Source organism: Desmodus rotundus, chromosome 9 (assembly GCF_022682495.2).
Source record: "Desmodus rotundus isolate HL8 chromosome 9, HLdesRot8A.1, whole genome shotgun sequence".
In the NCBI taxonomy this organism is placed as follows: Eukaryota; Metazoa; Chordata; class Mammalia; order Chiroptera; family Phyllostomidae; genus Desmodus; species Desmodus rotundus.
In genome coordinates, this window is record NC_071395.1 from 94517024 (window position 1) to 94530406 (window position 13383).

Below are 13383 nucleotides of genomic sequence, written 5' to 3' on the forward strand. Positions count from 1 at the left end.
TTGTTGGCTTAGCAATAGCCAACCACACAGATACTGCAGACCAGGTACCGGTGGCCTCCTTGTTAGGCATACTAAAACTTTTGCTAAACTGTGTCCTACTATAACTTGGAATGTGTACAACACCAACTAAGCCCTAAGAAAAATAGTTAGAAAAAGTCAGAATGTAAAAAATCCAACTGCTTTTGTACTCCTAAACCACAAAATTAGATTTTCACTCTAAAGCTCCCCTGTGTCAAAGATCAAATAAAAGAGAAAAAGTTACTACATCTAAAAATCTCGGGCTGTGGTTACTCCCACCTGAAGCTGACTAGAAGCAAATAGTCCAGAAACTCACTAAATTTTGAAGGAATTGTAATTCTAAACAAACCACAAACCTGGCCTTCAGGAACCTGTGTCTGATAATTGGAATAACCTTTGTGGCCCCAATCCCGCACCAGCAGGAAGTAAGCTGTTAAAGCTCTGCCACAGAAAAAGCGCAGTCTCCAAAGCCCAGTGACAGAGAAAACTACACAAGGAAGAACTTCCCAGAGAACAAAGCCAAGTGCCTTAAGGCATGATAGGCAAAGGGTTTACTTTGAGAGCAGAACCAGTGGCAGTCAGAGGGCTAACGGGGTATTACTCTACCACATGGCAGGAAATCATCAAAATTCCTGCCTAGAGGGATTTGATAACCGCTATGGACCAATAATTAGTATATATTTTTCATTCCTCTTTTTTTCCAAGTGGGAGTTATCCTGTTTCTATTCCACCACTATATATTGGGTACACAGGGAAGGAATGACAAGGGGTAGATAACTTGTCTTTTAGGTCACTGTTCCATGAAAACCCACATGCACATTTGATGGAAAGGATTATATATACCTAGAGATCTTGAAGTTTGAGCTGTCTTTTTTGGGGAAGGCTAAGTATAATTCTAAGAGTATGAAAGGATAATGGGTAGCCAGAGGATGACATTGAGGCACAGATTATTAACTGCCCTCTAGTAGTTTTGCTTTGTGCCATCCACTTAATAGAATCTCCTAAATTTCAGCTCCGTATACAGCCTCTCAGTTAGTGACTACAGTTCCTAACATCCCTTACAGCTAGGTGTGATTGTATAACTGAATTTTGTCCAATGGAATGTGAGCAGAAGTGATACATGTGACTTCTAGATCACATTTTAATATGCTTGCCCTCCATATCCTCTTCCCTCCCCCCAGGTTACACTATGAACATACTCTTGGGAGCTAGCTTTAATCATGAAGATGATGACATCTTAGGGCAAGGGTCGGCAAACTTTTTTGGTAAAGGGTCAGATAGTAATTATTTTCAGCTTTGTAAGCCATATAGTCTCTGTCACAACTACTCAATTCTGTCATTGCAGTGATAAAGGAGCCAAAGATAAAACATAAATAAATTAGCATGGCTGTATTCCAATAACATTTTATTTGCAAAAGCCGGGGCAGGTTGGATTTAAACTGCAAGCTGTAGTTTGGTGACCCCTCTCCTACTGAATGGCAAAGTAATAAACCTAGGTCCCAGGCATCAAACAGAAGGCTATATATTTAGCTTATTTGGAATTCAGGAGAAAAAGGATATAGAAAATATATCTCCGATAAGATGAAGACTGAGTCACAATTCCAGAAAAGACCCCTAAACTACAACTATTTCTAAGAGACCCTGCAAGACTGCTGAGATTCTTTCCTACACAAAAATACAGAACATATAAATTTTATACATATTTAAAGGACATTTTAAAAGATAATGAATTTACGCCCGGCTGGTGTGGCTCAGTGGACTGAGTGCCAGTCTCCAAACCAAAGGGTCACTGGTTCAATTCCCAGTCAGGGCACATGCCTAGGTTGTAGGCCAGGTGCCCCCATAGGGGGCGCATGAGAGGCAACCACACATTGATGTTTCTCTCCCTCTCTTTTTTTCCCTCCCTTCCCCTCTCTAAAAATAAATAAATAAAATCTTTTTTTAAGAGATAATGAATTTAAATTTGTCTGAGGACTCAATGACAATCAGTCTAAAAAATGGACTATCTGCTTATCATGACCTTGTTAAAAAATCAAAAAAGATTAAAAATCCCAAAACATCTCTCTCCCTTATTCCTATTCAAAATGGTACACAGATTTTTTTTTCAAAAGTGTTAACTGATTTAGAGCTTGAAATGTTCACTGGCAACTCTCCTAGAGGAAAACAGCAGAATTATTTCTACTAGAAAAGAATATAATCTTAGCAAAGATCCAGAATCATTGCAAGAAATTCCACTATTCTCAGCTTGGTAAGAGAACTGAATGAATATAGTTCTATGTAAGAAAACAAAAATTAGAGCTTTTCATATAAATACCTGTTCCATATGTTCAAATACTGCTGGAGTAGCGATAGCAGCAGGTGCCTCTTCAATAATTTTCTGATGCCTGCGCTGTACAGAGCAATCGCGACCAAACAAAGAGATAGCATTGCCATACTGATCTGCCAAGATCTGCACCTCCAGATGACGAGATTGCTTTGCTAGTCTCATCACAAATATAGGAGAGCCAGGGACTTCAGCTTGAACCTATATTAGAAAAGAAAAGAAAACAATACAAGTTTTTAAGTGGTAAGCATTTTTTTAATCCTGACACACTGCTGCAGTTTCAACAGGCAGATGCGTAGAAGTGTCAGGAACCGTGTTAATCAGTAGAAATACAAAAGTGATTTAAGTTCATATCCTCATCTGTTTTTAAGAGACAGCATTCTTAGTTATAAGATCAATACTAATTAATGAATATGAAAAAGCATATGAACACATTCAGTGTGTTACAAGGATAAAGAACAAATTTTTTTGAACATACACACACACACATTACACAAAAGGGCAAAGGACTGACATCAATTACAGACAGCAAAATATACAACTTGCTCCAGACTAGATACTCTCCTGTTCACATTCTGGCTATGGCACATGTACAGTATTGCTGTAGTCAGAGAACTTTGATTTGCAATTTTGAAGCACACTGTCACTGGATACAGAATTCCATGCTGGCAATTATTTTCTTCCACTGTTTCTACTGAGATGCCAGGTATCCATCTTACTGTTACTCCTTTGAAAGTAATCTTTTTTTCCAGCTGCTCTAAGATTTTCTCTTTCATTCTCTCTTTTTATGGAGTAAAGTGGCAGATTCACACTCAGATAAGCTTAAACGTAGTTTTCTCTGCATTTGTCCTGTGGAGCTCATAGTGTTTTTGAATCTGTGCTTTGTGTCTTTTATCAGTGCAGGAAAATTTCTAGCCATTATCTCTTCAACAGTTGCTTCTGTTCCATTCTCCCTCTTCTCTTCTGAGGCTCAAAGTATAAAATGTTAAATAATTTCACTATATTCCATATGTCTATTATGCTCTGTTATGCTACAAAACAACTCATCCCAAGACTCAGCAGCTTGCTTAGGATGTCAACCATTTTCTTTGCTCATGATGCTGTGCTCATCTGGGAAGTTCTTACCTGGGGTCACACATGTGTATACCATCATCTGGTGACTCAAGTGGGGCTGAATGGACTCACTCAAATGGCTGATGACTTGCGTTGATGGCTGGCTGGTAGGTCTTGGGAACCTTAACTAGAACAACTCATTTCTATTGCATGTGGCTCCCTGTCTCCCAATAAGCCAGAAAGCCTTCTTCAGTTCGACTTTTTCAAGGCAGTGTTCCAAGAGGGTGAGCGCAGAAGTTACAAGTCTTCACAAGCTCTAGGCTCTAGAACTTACACACAATCATGCTGACTCATCTCTCTTTTGCAATTCCTTAGCACAAGTGACCAGATGCATTCGACAGATATTTTCAACACTCTGTCTAGAGATCTCCTTAGCTAGGTTCATGAGTTCATTAAACACACTCTCTATCTTCCAGTTTACCTCAGGCAATTGTTCCATCATTACAGACCATGAGTTACCTTTTCTCCAGACTCTAATAATAATTACTAGAATTGCTGCCTTTCCAGCTTCCACTAACAGTATGTTTACCATTCCCCCTCCATCTATTAACAACCTTCTCACCATTTTTCTAGCCTCTACCTCTGAGCCAGTGTGAAAGCCAATGCCACATATTTCACTTTTTTCCTCATAACAGAATCACACCTAATATAATTTCTGTATTAGTTATCCATTAATACCTAACAAACTACCCAAAATTCAGTGATTTAGGACGCTGACCAAAAAATTTGGTGACTGAGCTGGTCTTAGTTAGGCAATGCTGCTGATCTTGGCCTGGAGCCACTCATGCAGCCGTAGTCATTTGGCAACTTGAATGGTGTTAGATGGTCTCAAATGTTGCAGTGACTGACAGCAAGTAGGTCTAGGGAACCTCAGCCAGACAACTAATCTCCATTTCATGTGGCCTCTCTTTCTCCAGAAGGCTAGACTGTGCTCTTCACATGGCAGCCTGAGGCTCACTCCCAAGGGCAGAAACTATAAGACCACTTGAGGTTTGCTTCGGAACCTATATGCCATTTCTGCCATATTCCATTGGTCAAAACAAGCCACGAGGTCAGCCAAAATTCAAAAGGCGGGAAAAGAAAGAGAATCATAGTGAAAGGGATGTGTATATATGGATGAGAGGAGTTATTACATGTTCTTTTCTATATTTTCCATTTTTTATCTCTTCATGCTTCGGTCTGAATTGTCTTCTGACCTGTCTTCCAGTCATTAATTATCTCTACGACTGCATCTAATATACTGTTAAATTCCTCTTTTGACTTAATTTTAGTCACTGTATTTTCAGTTATAGAATTTTTATTTCTTTCTTCTTTATGATTTCTAGTCTTCTGCCAAAATTCTCAATCTTGTCTTTAATTTTCTTGACTTCATTACGTATATTTACTTTAAAGTCCTTGTTGGATAGATCTATTATCTAAACCTTCTGTGGGTCTGTTTCTACTGACTTTATTTTTCTTGATTGTTAATCATGTAATTTAATATGCTGCTCATTCTCAACAGACTGCGGATACTGCATTTGAAAAATTAACAGAAATAATTTGAGGCTATGGATGTTATTTTTCTCTGGAGAGAATTTATACTTGCTTCCTGTTGGTGGTTAGGGACACTAGCAATCCCAGAATACCTTGCTTGAATCAAGGGTTCAGTGTTTTGAAGATGAGATTTAATTCCTGTGAAGGCTGATTTATTTCTAGTTCATTCTTACTTAAAAAAAAAAAGACTTTACATATTTATTTTTAGACAGAGGGGAAAGGAGGGAGAAAGAAAGGGAGAGAAACATCAATGTGTGGCTACCTCTTGCATGCCCCACCCTGAGGACCTGGCCCACAACCCAGGCATGTGCCCCGACTGGGAATCGAACCAGTAGCCCTTTGATTCATAGGCCAGTGCTCAATCCACTAAGCTACATTAGCCAGGGCTCATTCTTACTTTTGAAATATAATTCCTTCAAGACTCCAACCTAAAGGCCCCGGATGGGTAGCTCAGTTGGTTAGAGCATCGTCCTGATAAACCAAGATTCCAACCTAAAATGTGAGAGGTTTCCCAGGGTACCCTACTCAGCAAGTCCTAAAGTCTAAATTCTGTTCTTTAAGTCTTGTTAAAAACTCTAGTGAGCTTTTCAACTACTTCTCAAACTAGGTACCTCTAGAGAAAAAGTGGCTTCAAATGCCAGGATCACCTCTTTGGGTTTTCTTCTTCTTCTATATCTTAGCCCATAATTCTTCACTGCCTTGAAAGGTTTCCAATGGTTTATCACAGACTTTTTAAAAAAAATTGTTCCAGCTTTTCTAATTTGTTCTCAATGGGAGAACTGGTTTCAGTTGTTTAGTTAATCATTATTGGAACTTCAAGACTCACATAAAATTTCCTAATCTTAGTGTTCTAGATTCTTCAACTATTTTTTCCATAGTAATACGTAGTTTTGAAATATATATAGGAGTTAACATTTTTTAAAATGAACATGCTTTTTCTTTTGCTTCTGAAAGCAAAATGTATTTTCTTTACACTCCATAAGGCAGTGAAATACCTATGAAATTGGAATTATTATAGAAGGTATGTAAAGAAAAAGACAAGTAATATTCCAATTCTGACATTCAAAATAAGATAATGCAGCAAACAATATCTTTATCACTTTCTTTATTTGAGTATACCAAATCATGGAAGACCCAGTTCATAGACTTCTTCTCTAATTTAGTCCATGACAAGAAAGCTGAATGATTTAAAATTTTTAAAAAAGAGGGCAAATAAAAGATGTCCAAGGCTACTAGTAAAGGATGGTGCAAACTGAAAGATGCTGGGAAACATAAGAAAAAGTGGGAAGCTAGGAGAGTGAAAAGGCCAGAATGTGACCCAATTTGCCTTTTACTGCCTCATCTTTTTCTGAGTATTGGTAGGAGAAAAAAAGAGTGAGTCAAGTATGTGAGGGTAACTCTGAGGACAGCGAAAAGGAGACTCCTGTCTCCTGATTCTCTAAGATTCTTGAAAGAGAATACTTCTTTGGCTTCCAAAACCAACCTTTAGTTTGGACATACCAACTGAGGTACAAATCGGCTGGGTAGGCAGAGAGAGACCCTATGTTTAGTTTTCCTGAGCTACCCTCGAGTTCTCATAGAACATGAGCCTGCCATAGGGTTCCTATGCCAAGGTGCAGTGGCCAGGCAGGACAGGCTCAGGTGCTGGGCCAGCAAGGTAAATAAAACACATGGCAGAATGTCAGGAGTCAATTTGAACTAAAGTAAGGTGAAGTCAGTCAGAGAGTCTGGGCCTGACCAAGCCAGGAGCATCCAGATCAGGAGTTAACCATACCACATACGTTGTAACAACAGCAGAAGAGAGGCACAAAAATATAGAAAGGCACTGACTCTTCATCACCACAAAAAGTCCTATGAGCCACCTTACAGGGAAGAGTTATCTGAGAAACTGATGACTTTTATGTAAGAGAGAATCATTCTATTTTCTGGTCTTCCAAATGACGCTGTGAGTTAAATCATGTTTCACTGATATACTTGTTAATTCAAACAAAGACAACTTGTACTCTACCTGTCTGAAGAGGTTAGGGAAGTCATCCGCATTATTGACTTTTCTGATTCCCTTTCCTCCTCCTCCTTCTGAGGCCTTGATCATTACTGGATACCCAACTTCCTCTGCTGCCTTCAAGAAAAAAGAGAAAAATGGAAGTAAGAGTGGTATTAGTAGGGAAGGAGAACACTGGCATTTCCTCCCTTTAAGAATGCTATCATTTGGTCGGTTTATACATAGTAAAATAGAAGGAGCTTGAAGATACACTGTTATGTAAAAGGAACAGAACAGTATTTGTAATATTAGGTTGAACCAAGAGGAATTGCCTTTATGTTTAAGTATGATTACATACGCATTCATACATCCACATATTTAAATGCAAAAAATGTTGACAATATACATTGGTGGTTATTTATAGGAGAATTATGGGTAGACATAAACTTTCATTTATACTGTACATATTTCTATATTAATGGAATTTCTGATAGTATGCAAATATTCATGAATTACCCATTTTTATTTTAAAAAAAGACACAAGTAGTTCATTTAATATAAGCTGTATAGTTTCTAATAACATAGAAGTAGACTCAACAAATCAGAACTCTCACATATCCATAATTTTTTTCTCACACAATCTTTTCTCTAGAAGATAAAAATAATCAGATAGCAAAATAAATAAAACTAGTCAGCAAACTAATTTTCAACACATGCTCTAAATGCGCTTTTCCCATTACAGTATTTTATAATGACCAGGTGATTATCCTACAATTTTTTGAAAAATTAATTATATATCCATTAAGTAGGGAGCTGACTAAATCAAGATATACCCATATAGTTAGAATACTATGCAATCGTTCAAAGGAATGAGGTGGTTTTTACATTTAATGATATAGACAATGTCCAAATTGTATTGATAAGGCAAAAAGTAAATTAGAGGAAAAGTTAACCAAAAGTTTAAAATAATCAGGTTATTCCTTCACCAAAATATTCCAGTCTTTTCAGGCTTACATTAAAGCAATATCTAAAAAAATGTGTCACCAGAAAAAAACATTTCAAATTTTAATTTGTATCAATAGATTAAGCATGAAAATCTTTCAATCATAGCCTCATCTCTTCTATAATTAACTTACCTATTTGTTTCTATTCCTATAAATACAGTCAGCATGATGAGCTCAATCACTGGGTTAGAAGTGATCAGAGACAGACACAAACATGGAAAAGAGATAAAAAGTAGGATAGCCCACATGATTCAGTAAGTAAGAAGGTAGACCTTTTAAAAATATATGATGGCTGTAGGCACAGGTCATTCATTTAAAATGTTAGAAGAATTTTAATGCCATGAAGAAAATGTTTTTATATGATATTAAAAAAACAAGCATTAGTAAAAAATATAGATAATAAGACCCTAAAATAATTATGAAAATCTATTAATTAAGGTCAACATTATTAATCTATAAATCAAGAATGGCTGGAAGAAAACAGGGGTGGTTTTATCATCTTTTTTTGGCTTTCCAAATTTTCTACCAGATAATTTTTTTAATTCCTTTTTCATAAAACTTTTTTTTAAAGATTTCATTTATTCATTTCTAGAGAGTGGGGAAGGAAAGGAGAGAAAGAGGGAGAGAAACATCGATATGTGGCAGAAACATCTATAGCTGCCTCTCACAAACCCCCAACTAGGGACCTGGCCTGCAACCCAGGCGTGTGCGCTGCCTGGCAATCAAACTGGCAACCTTTCGGTTCACAGGCCGGTGCTCAACCCGCAGAGCCACACTAGCCAGGGCTCTACCAGATAATTTTATGTTTACAATAACCAGGAAAAAAAGGAATTTTAATTGATAAGCAAAATAGCTAAGCTTCTACTCTTTTGCAAATTATAGCAAATAGCATATATTGCAATTCAATTAGAAATATTAATCTTATTAAGGACATTACTGGATCATTAATTTAAATATAAACAATACAGTAAAATTACTTGAGCAGTCAGTGTTCCTCTTGAATTTATAACATACAAGTCAAACACAAGTAGAGTGCTTTTCTAAAATAGTCTCTTTCATCATCTACCTGGAGGCATACGTGGCATTTCCAACTAGTTAAAAAGTGAAAGGGGAACAAACTGGAGAGAACTATAAAGGAAAGAAAAGATTATGTTGAAGAAAGTATCTCCTTTTGTTCGGTTCATGTTTTTACATGGATGGACAATAATTATAGACTAACACTTTCAGCCTGCAGTGGTTCCCTCCCTCACTCCTCCCCAAGGGAAAATGAGTAAATTGTATGATTGGTCAATCTGGAAGGAGTAACTGAGTGCCCATAGCTCAGCCTCTTTCCTTTTGGGATCGTCCCACTGCACAGAACTTATCCTCTTTGTGTGCTCTGAGTCATACAATAAACTAAATAGTAAAAGCTATGTCATTATTGTAGAGGGAAGTCTGTGGTTATTGAGCGAGCACCACCAGTAACTAGTGAGTGAGCCTGTTAAACTGACATTCAAGTTACAAATCTGATTGTTGCTACACACTTAAGCCATTTTCACCAACATCTCTCTATTCTTAATAAAGCTGACATACTGATCTCTATCTGCCTGGCTTCTTGGTTCTGAACTCAAGCAGGGGAAAAGTGTATTTTTTGTTGCCCCTCTCTTCCCACACACCCACTAACAGGTGGTAGACAGGAGACTCAGTACCTCCTTGAAGCTCTGATATAACTACCTAAGAAATGTTCTAAGTGAGATGATTGCTTCAAAAGAAATTTAAATTATTTTGTTATATGTAGGTCACTTCTTCACTCTATAAACTATACCTCTTGATCTTATAAGCCTAATGCCATCATCAAACAGGCTCCAAACTGCTATATTTCTGACTATAATTGGTCAGTTGAAAGACATCACTTCCTAGAGTTATTAACCTACCTTTAGCCCATCATCCACATCCTTCACATAGCCTTTTTCATAGAGTTCCTGGGGAACATTTAAGATACGTTTTGAAAAATCACTTTCTTGCCAGTCCACACGAAGACCTGCAATAGATAACAGTGACTTAAATGCAGCTATAAAAGCTTCTGTTCTTGTCAATTTTCTGCTATACCTTCTTTAAAATCCTCTCATATTGAGGGTAGATGGGAGAAAGAAGGATGCCATAAAACCCTGATCAGTCCTTGGGGTTAAAGGTATTTATCTACAGCAGGACCTGACAACTTGAGTTTCCAGTGTAAGCGGGACCTTACACTAGAAAAATCCAGGAGAGATAGAAGGAAGCAACTTATAAAAATGCAAGGACCTATAAGACCAAAAAAACGCATGTCGTCAGGCTTCTCACCGCGAACATAGCAGGCAAAATACCTTCAATCTGTGTGTTCAGGCCTGCTCCAGGGCCAGAGGTCTGGGAAATAATTCAATCTTTATGAGCCCTTGGAAATGGAAATGGCAGTTTTATTGGTCTCAGCAGAGTCATGATTCCATGCTCCCTGAATGTCCCTGTACTCAGCCACAAGGGAAATGCTATAGCCTCTCCATTCAAACAAGAACAAATTCGGCCTTTTATTTTAAACTGTTTGACCCAGCAGGTCTGGAGAGGATATTGCAATCCCCCTGGAGAGCTGAAGTAACAAGAGTTCAAATCTGTTCAACCTCAAGACAATGGTCACTACCATTTGGAAGAGGTTTCAGAGTATGTCTGCCCCCTGTGCTTGAGTACTAAAAAATGGGGAGCTCATACTATTATCAGCTATAATAACTCACATGACACTCTGAAGAATTTGTCAAGAATAAATCTTTTTTTTTTTAAATTATCCTTCTGCATGCCTGGAAGAAAGGTTCACTATTGACCTCATTTTCTACATCAAAGGCAACTGAGAAGTTAAACGGCACCAAACAGGCAAAGCAAATTATCAATACATTGTGGGCTGACATATAAAAAAAAAAAAAACAACTTCCTCCTACGAAGGCTTGTCTGTGGTTCCCTGTCTTTGGACACGTAAGAATTGGAGGCAAAGAAATGTGGACTTGGAGAAGTCTGGGGCCAGCTTGTTCCCTGCAGGCTCAAGATCAACCATCCCACATAGAGGGGGAAAAAAAATACTGGCAGCCCTGACTAGTGTGGCTCAATTGGTTGGGCATCATCCTGCAAAGCAAAAGTTCACTGGTTCTATTCCCAGTCAGGGAACATGCCTAGGTTGCAGGCCCAATTCCCGGTTGGCGTGCAAGTGAGAGGCAACCGATTGATGTTTCTTTCCCTCTCTTTCTCCCCCAACCTACCCCTCGCTCTAATTAATAAATAAATATACAAATAAATAAATAAATAAAATCTTTTAAAAAGATACTGGCAGGCAAATATTTAAGAGGTGGGTTTTAGGTTTTCTTAGTGATTCAGGTCACTTCCCAGGCCAGTTCAAAGGCCTAGAAATCCATCTCTGAGAAAGATTCTAGTCTACCCAGAGTAGATCCGAATCCACAGAACCATATGAGTTTACCCAAAGTTTCTCTAAATTAAATCCCAAGATAACTCAAATCACAGTTTAGCATCTGTACAGCTGGTACAAAATTTATATTCCTAAGACATGATAAAATCACAGGTGTATTAATTAAGCTTGGAAATACAATATACAATTAATCAACCTGGATTCTATGTCTTACCAAGTATCCCAACATTTTAAAGAAACTTAAGACCCAAGCCACAATTCCAAATATCCCACCAAACTTTTCTGCTCTTCAAAACACAAACAAGAAATCGTTTCTTACCACTGCCACTCCAGGGAAGAGTCGGGATACCTGCAGTTTGAGCCACTATGGAAGATGCAATCTTATCCCCCAAAGCCCACATGGCCTGGCTTGGAGGACCTAAAAACAAAACAACATTTGGCCTTATTTCTGTCACACATATTTCGTCTTCCATGTAATTATTTTTGTATTTTTCTTGTCTCCTCTATAAATCATGGTGATCATAAACTTGATTATGGGGATTACTATGTTTTAACGCATCTTTGTACCCTTTATAGAACCTAATGTAGTAGGCTTTTAGTATACAATGAGAATTCAATATATATATTAATACATGCTAAAATAAATTCCTGACAAATCTAACTCTCGTTTTATCATCCTTCATGTTCAACTTTACCAGGGTAACAGTCATTTTTTTAACCAATATCCTAAATTAAGGACTATAAAGTTTCGGAGTTCAAGTCTGAAATATAAATATTATACCTTCCTTGCCCTTAGGGGAACTGAAAAGGAAGATTTAACTTTAATAGTGTTTACAAAGTGTAATCACCATTGTGGAAGGTCTCTGAGACAGAGATACAAACATTTTGAGCCAAATAACCTCTACTTCTCTCTCTGCTATAGGAGAGCAGAAAAGACAGAACATGGAGATCTCACTTACAGAAACATAAACTATATGCTTAAATGTGAAGGTGTTGACTCATATTTAAGGACACACTGCCAGGGTATCCTAAATATTCAATTATCTTTGCTACATAAAAGTGTTTTCCACATGTTTTCTTAGGTTAATGGCAAAGTTTTCAAAAGCCAGTGTTTTGGAAACCAGAGCCTCCTCCATATCTCATGGAAAAGAACATAGGGACAGAAAACACAATCAAGACATAGACACATAAGCAGGACATAAGCTGGAAGGGAAAAAAATAATAAAGATGTTACTCTGAGTTGGTGACTGATGAAAATGAGAGAATGTTAAACGGAAGAAAAGCAGAATATAGAGTGGAATATGAGCAAAACTGACAGAGAAACAGAAAGACAGGAACAGTATGCCAAAAAGGCTTACCCATGAAGGCGATGCCATTTTTCAAGAGAAGTTCTGGAAGCTTCGGATTCTCAGAAGCATGACCCCAGCCAGCCCACACTGCCTACAAGGGAACACAATATGGTTCATTCTTAAAATTCATATTTAAAAAAAAAAACACGAAAAACTGTATTGTTCTCTACCAAGACTGGACCCTACCCCATGAGGTACGATAGCTCCACAGCAGCCCAATACTTAATTCAGCTGCTACGCCTAATTCTTGGCAAGCTCTTTACAAAACAGTAATCAGTCCATTGTGGCAAAACCTCTGAAGAGGTCAAAACCAAGTTTAAATTGATATTCAGGTCCAGCTAGTCTTAATGCTCAATCCAAACTTAATGGTTCAATTACGTTGGCCATGCAACTCAACCTTTATACGTAGTGGCTGAACTGCCACACAAATCAAACTTTTTTTCTTTTTGGGCTTTAAGACACTTTCCAAGTTATTGGGAAGAAATGACCTACTTCTACACCACCATATTCTGGGCTAAGAATATTCCACTGGAGATAGGTAACTTTTACTTACTCTAGATGGTTTGAAGGTGAAACGGATAGAATAAATAATCTCTGAAAAACCCTTTACAAACCTCCTGTTTGTACTGTTTACTTTATTT

At 37.7% G+C, this 13383-nt stretch overlaps 1 protein-coding gene and 1 non-coding gene across 7 annotated transcripts in view; one reads left to right on the top strand and one right to left on the bottom strand.

Annotated features, from left to right (window-relative positions):
* ACACA (acetyl-CoA carboxylase alpha) overlaps nucleotides 1-13383 on the bottom strand; it is a 266878-nt gene that overhangs the window by 175808 nt on the left and 77687 nt on the right. For all 6 annotated transcript variants that reach the window (XM_053910461.1, XM_071219350.1, XM_024572899.4 and 3 more), the window contains 5 exons: nucleotides 12752-12833; nucleotides 11713-11811; nucleotides 9886-9992; nucleotides 6996-7106; nucleotides 2333-2542 (listed from right to left, as the gene is read on the bottom strand). In XM_053910461.1, coding sequence (XP_053766436.1) covers nucleotides 2333-2542; nucleotides 6996-7106; nucleotides 9886-9992; nucleotides 11713-11811; nucleotides 12752-12833 — 609 coding nt within the window. The remainder of the gene's footprint in view (nucleotides 1-2332; nucleotides 2543-6995; nucleotides 7107-9885; nucleotides 9993-11712; nucleotides 11812-12751; nucleotides 12834-13383) is intronic.
* LOC112316626 (small nucleolar RNA SNORA38) lies at nucleotides 10906-11036 on the top strand. The gene has a single exon (XR_002976026.1). It is a non-coding gene; the product is annotated as a small nucleolar RNA SNORA38 (small nucleolar RNA).